At 39.5% G+C, this 3,786-nt stretch overlaps 1 protein-coding gene across 1 annotated transcript; it reads left to right on the top strand.

Moving 5' to 3' along the window:
• The first annotated feature begins 1,324 nt into the window (after window positions 1-1,324).
• Window positions 1,325-2,788, top strand: LOC137072706 (microfibril-associated glycoprotein 4-like). Its single transcript, XM_067440635.1, has 5 exons — window positions 1,325-1,399; window positions 1,482-1,715; window positions 1,796-1,892; window positions 2,053-2,220; window positions 2,308-2,788. The coding sequence occupies exons 1-5, from the start codon at window positions 1,394-1,396 to the stop codon at window positions 2,562-2,564; spliced, it is 762 nt and encodes a 253-aa protein (XP_067296736.1). The 5' UTR covers window positions 1,325-1,393; the 3' UTR covers window positions 2,565-2,788.
• The last annotated feature ends 998 nt before the right edge of the window (window positions 2,789-3,786 follow it).

The raw sequence follows: 3,786 nt of genomic DNA, 5'->3' as shown, positions 1-3,786 counted from the left end.
TAATAATTGCGACTTTTTATCTCACAATTCTGACTTTTTTTCTCACAATTGCGTGATATAAAGTCAGAATTCTGAGATATAAAGTCGCAATTGCGAGTTATAAAGTCAGAATTCTGAGATATAAAGTCGCAATTGCGAGTTATAAAGTCATTGATCTGCCGCGTCCCGACACATGAGTTGTGTCGTGAACACATTATAATAAGTATTTTAACTGTATTTTTAGCTGATAATGATAGAATGATTATCTTATTACCTGAGCGGCATTAATATCTCTGAGCAAACGCGCTCTTGAGGGGATTTTAAAGGTCAATACAATTCATTCTCAAACGAAATCCTGCATTACAGCATATTCTGATGCGTTATTAATGAAATATGCTATCAATGATTTGTTATTTATAAAAAAATATGATCCCAGCAGCGCCACGCTCAGGTGACTGTAGGCCTATGTATAGCGACATTTCATAGGCCCAACTGGACGTGTCATTATTGAACATACTCGTTCTCTAAGGAAATCGTGAATTACAGCACATTCTGAGGGTGGTGATGTTCTGGGGATTATATTTCCATAATAACACATCAGAATATGAACGTTATCACCTCACATCCGTTCTGTTTTAGTGCCAAAGCTTGCATTTAAAATCCCCTCAAGAGCGCGTTTGCTCAGAGATATTAATGCCGCTCAGGTAATAAGATAATCATTCTATCATTATCAGCTAAAAATACAGTTAAAATACTTATTATAATGTGTTCATGACACAACTCATGTGTCGGGACGCGGCAGATCAATGACTTTATAACTCGCAATTGGGACTTTATATCTCAGAATTCTGACATTATAACTCGCAATTGTGAGAAAAAAAGTCAGAATTGTGAGATAAAAAGTCGCAATTATTATTATTTTTTTTTTAATTTAGTGGCGGAAACGGGCTTTAATACCTATGCAATGTGTCTCTGATATGAATAAAACATTGTCAGTTTATATAATCGGTTTGATGCGCTGAGCATTCGAATCACACCGGTGTGAAAGTGTTAAAGCATTACACCAAAATGGCCGACAAGATAAGAGTTTCAGTCAATAAAAGGTCAATCAGAACAAAAGTTATAAGCATATATTTACATGTTGTTTTTCTATAAGGTGGTGTCGTAAAGTAAATGTCTTGTGTGACACAGAGGAGGAGTCTGAGAATCTGTCCTATATAAAGAGTGTCTGTCAGACTGAACAACACAAGACTCAACACAGAAGGTGAGTTACTGTTTAATTCTTCATTTACCTCACAGAGCATTCAGACATCGATACAACTTTCAGAAAACAGACATTATATGAACATGTTTCATTATTTTAATCTAGATATAACACATCTCTGCTGTGATTTACTGAGAAGAGACTGAGAAGATGGCAGTAAGTTCATCTACAACTCTACATTTCTAGAGATGGTTTTCAGAGTGATGTTCATCTCTTTCTCTCTCTCTGTCTCGTGTAGTTGAAGGTGTTTTTGGTGGCTCTTCTCTCTGTTGTTCTGGTGAGCGGATGCATTCCGGGTAGTCCCAAGCCGCCTACAAAAATTCCTAAAAAGCCTAGGGACTGTTCTTCCCATTATAAAGCAGGACACAGGCTCAATGGGATTTACTCCATCTATCCAGTAGGGAACACTCCTGTCCGGGTTTACTGTCAGATGGTCTCAAGTAGGAGTAATGAAGAAAATGGAGGATGGACGGTATGAATCTGACTTTAGATCATTAAACACACATCAGAACACACATTATGAATCATATATTCTATATAAACCCATCACAGGTGTTTCAGAGGAGAATGGACGGCAGTTTGAATTTCTATCAGCCGTGGAATAAGTACAAGAGTGGATTTGGGAATGTGCAGAGCGAATACTGGATGGGTAAGATCTCACAGTGTGTGTCTGTTTGAGTGGAGGATCATGTGTTTGGTTGAACATGTTTTTTTTGTGTGTGTCTGTGTGTGCGTGTGTGTGTGTGTGTGTGTGTGTGTGTGTGTGTGTGTGTGTGTGTGTGTGTGTGTGTGTGTGTGTGTGTGTACAGGGCTGGAGAAAATGCACCAGCTGACACGTAACGGGAAGTACATGCTGAGAGTGGATCTGGAGGACTTCACTGGAAGGAAAGGTTTTGCTCAGTACTCGACCTTCTCTGTGGGTCCTGAAACTGACGGGTATAGACTGCAAGTTTCAGGGTTCAAGGATGGAGGAGCAGGTACGACACTTTCATTTACATTGAAAAATAAATCACACTTAGTAAATGTGGAACTGATGTCCTCAATGATGCTCTTCTCTTCTGCAGGCGACTCTTTATCTGGCCATAATGGTATGAAGTTCTCCACCTTTGACAAAGACCAAGACGCCTGGGAGAAGAACTGTGCCAAACAGTATCTCGGGGCATTTTGGTACGCATCCTGTCACAGTTCAAACCCCAACGGTGTGTATTTATGGGGAGAAGATCCCACCATTTACGCTATTGGAAATGTTTGGTACACCTGGAAGAACAGTCACGCTGTCGGTTTGAAATCCATCAGAATGAAGATCAAACGTGTGGCTTAGACGTTTGAAGAAACATTACAGTGTTTCTCAGAAAGTTTTGGGTGTCCTTTCCTCTGTTAACTGAGTAACTCAGTAAATCATGGTATATATGGTGACCTATGATATATGGCTGTTGTCTTATATACCCTGATCAATTATCTTCTCTTTGGTGTGGGTCACTTCTTTAAATCTACAACTGAAACGAATCAACAATAAACTTTAATAAAGTTCAGCATTGAAAGGCATTATGTGTTGATGTGGATTTGTTCATCTCCAGAATAGACGTCAGAAACAGTAAATGAGGAATTCAGTTCAACTGCTCATGAACTGATTCACTTTCCCTATAAATACAACCCTATATGTGAATGAACAATGTGTACGTTTCTCTTAACACAGATATCTCTGTTTATTTGGCAGCAAAAGTCTGTTTTACATCTCATCCAGCATCATCTAGCGGTCTTCTGCTCACACATAGAGTGTAATTCTCATTGAGTATACAAGAGGACTAAAAACATTATTATTTCATGTTCTCTGAATTGTTTTTTAAAATGTTTCTTGGTTATGTATGCATTAAGGAAATATTCAACTTCATCAAATTGCAAACATGGGAAGTATTTCGAAAAAAAAATAAAAATAAAAAGACAATAAAATAATTTTAGGAAAGAATGTGGTCCTTAAGCGATATTTAAATAATGTTCCCATTCAGTCGGTCACTCTCGACGCCACGTCGGAGTACCGACGAATAGGAATCTCGCTAGCGAGAGTCAATCTACTTCGAGTGTAACTAAACGAGCCAATGCACATTGGCATGCAATGATTGCACCAGTTGCTCATGCCACGCAGCGTGGGTATAAATGAGGCACAGGTGCTTGCATCAAATTAGCCTTTTTTCTTCGGAGCCGAGTGGTGAATAGATTGTCCTGAAATCAATCTCTACAAGCGTGTGTTAACATAACGAGTCAAGCTCTTTGGGTGGATCTCTCTTCGTTTGGTATTGGAGTAACAGCATTGCAGCGGGGTCGAATTCTCTCTTCTCTTTCTATTTTGTTTTATTGAGCAACACAAAAGGCTGTTCTCACAGCTGGTTCGGTGCGCTGTTTACAGCACTAAAAAGCCGTTTTTACGGCTGGTAAGAGATCGCCTTCTATGAGAAAGAGAGCGCGCATGACAGGCTGCACACATTCCCTGTCTGTGTCGCTGCGACTATTCCCTGTGTGCTTCGGCACCCCAGAGAGCATTTGCC

This window comes from Pseudorasbora parva, chromosome 4 (assembly GCF_024679245.1).
Source record: "Pseudorasbora parva isolate DD20220531a chromosome 4, ASM2467924v1, whole genome shotgun sequence".
NCBI classification, from domain to species: domain Eukaryota; kingdom Metazoa; phylum Chordata; class Actinopteri; order Cypriniformes; family Gobionidae; genus Pseudorasbora; species Pseudorasbora parva.
Note: the sequence above shows the minus strand (reverse complement) of the source record. Positions and strands in the feature narration are given on the sequence as shown.

Coding starts and splice junctions, on each gene's coding strand:
- LOC137072706 (XM_067440635.1), top strand. Junction 1,716..1,795: donor AAGAAAATGGAGGATGGACG/GTATGAATCTGA, acceptor AACCCATCACAG/GTGTTTCAGAGGAGAATGGA. Junction 2,221..2,307: donor GTTCAAGGATGGAGGAGCAG/GTACGACACTTT, acceptor TCTCTTCTGCAG/GCGACTCTTTATCTGGCCAT.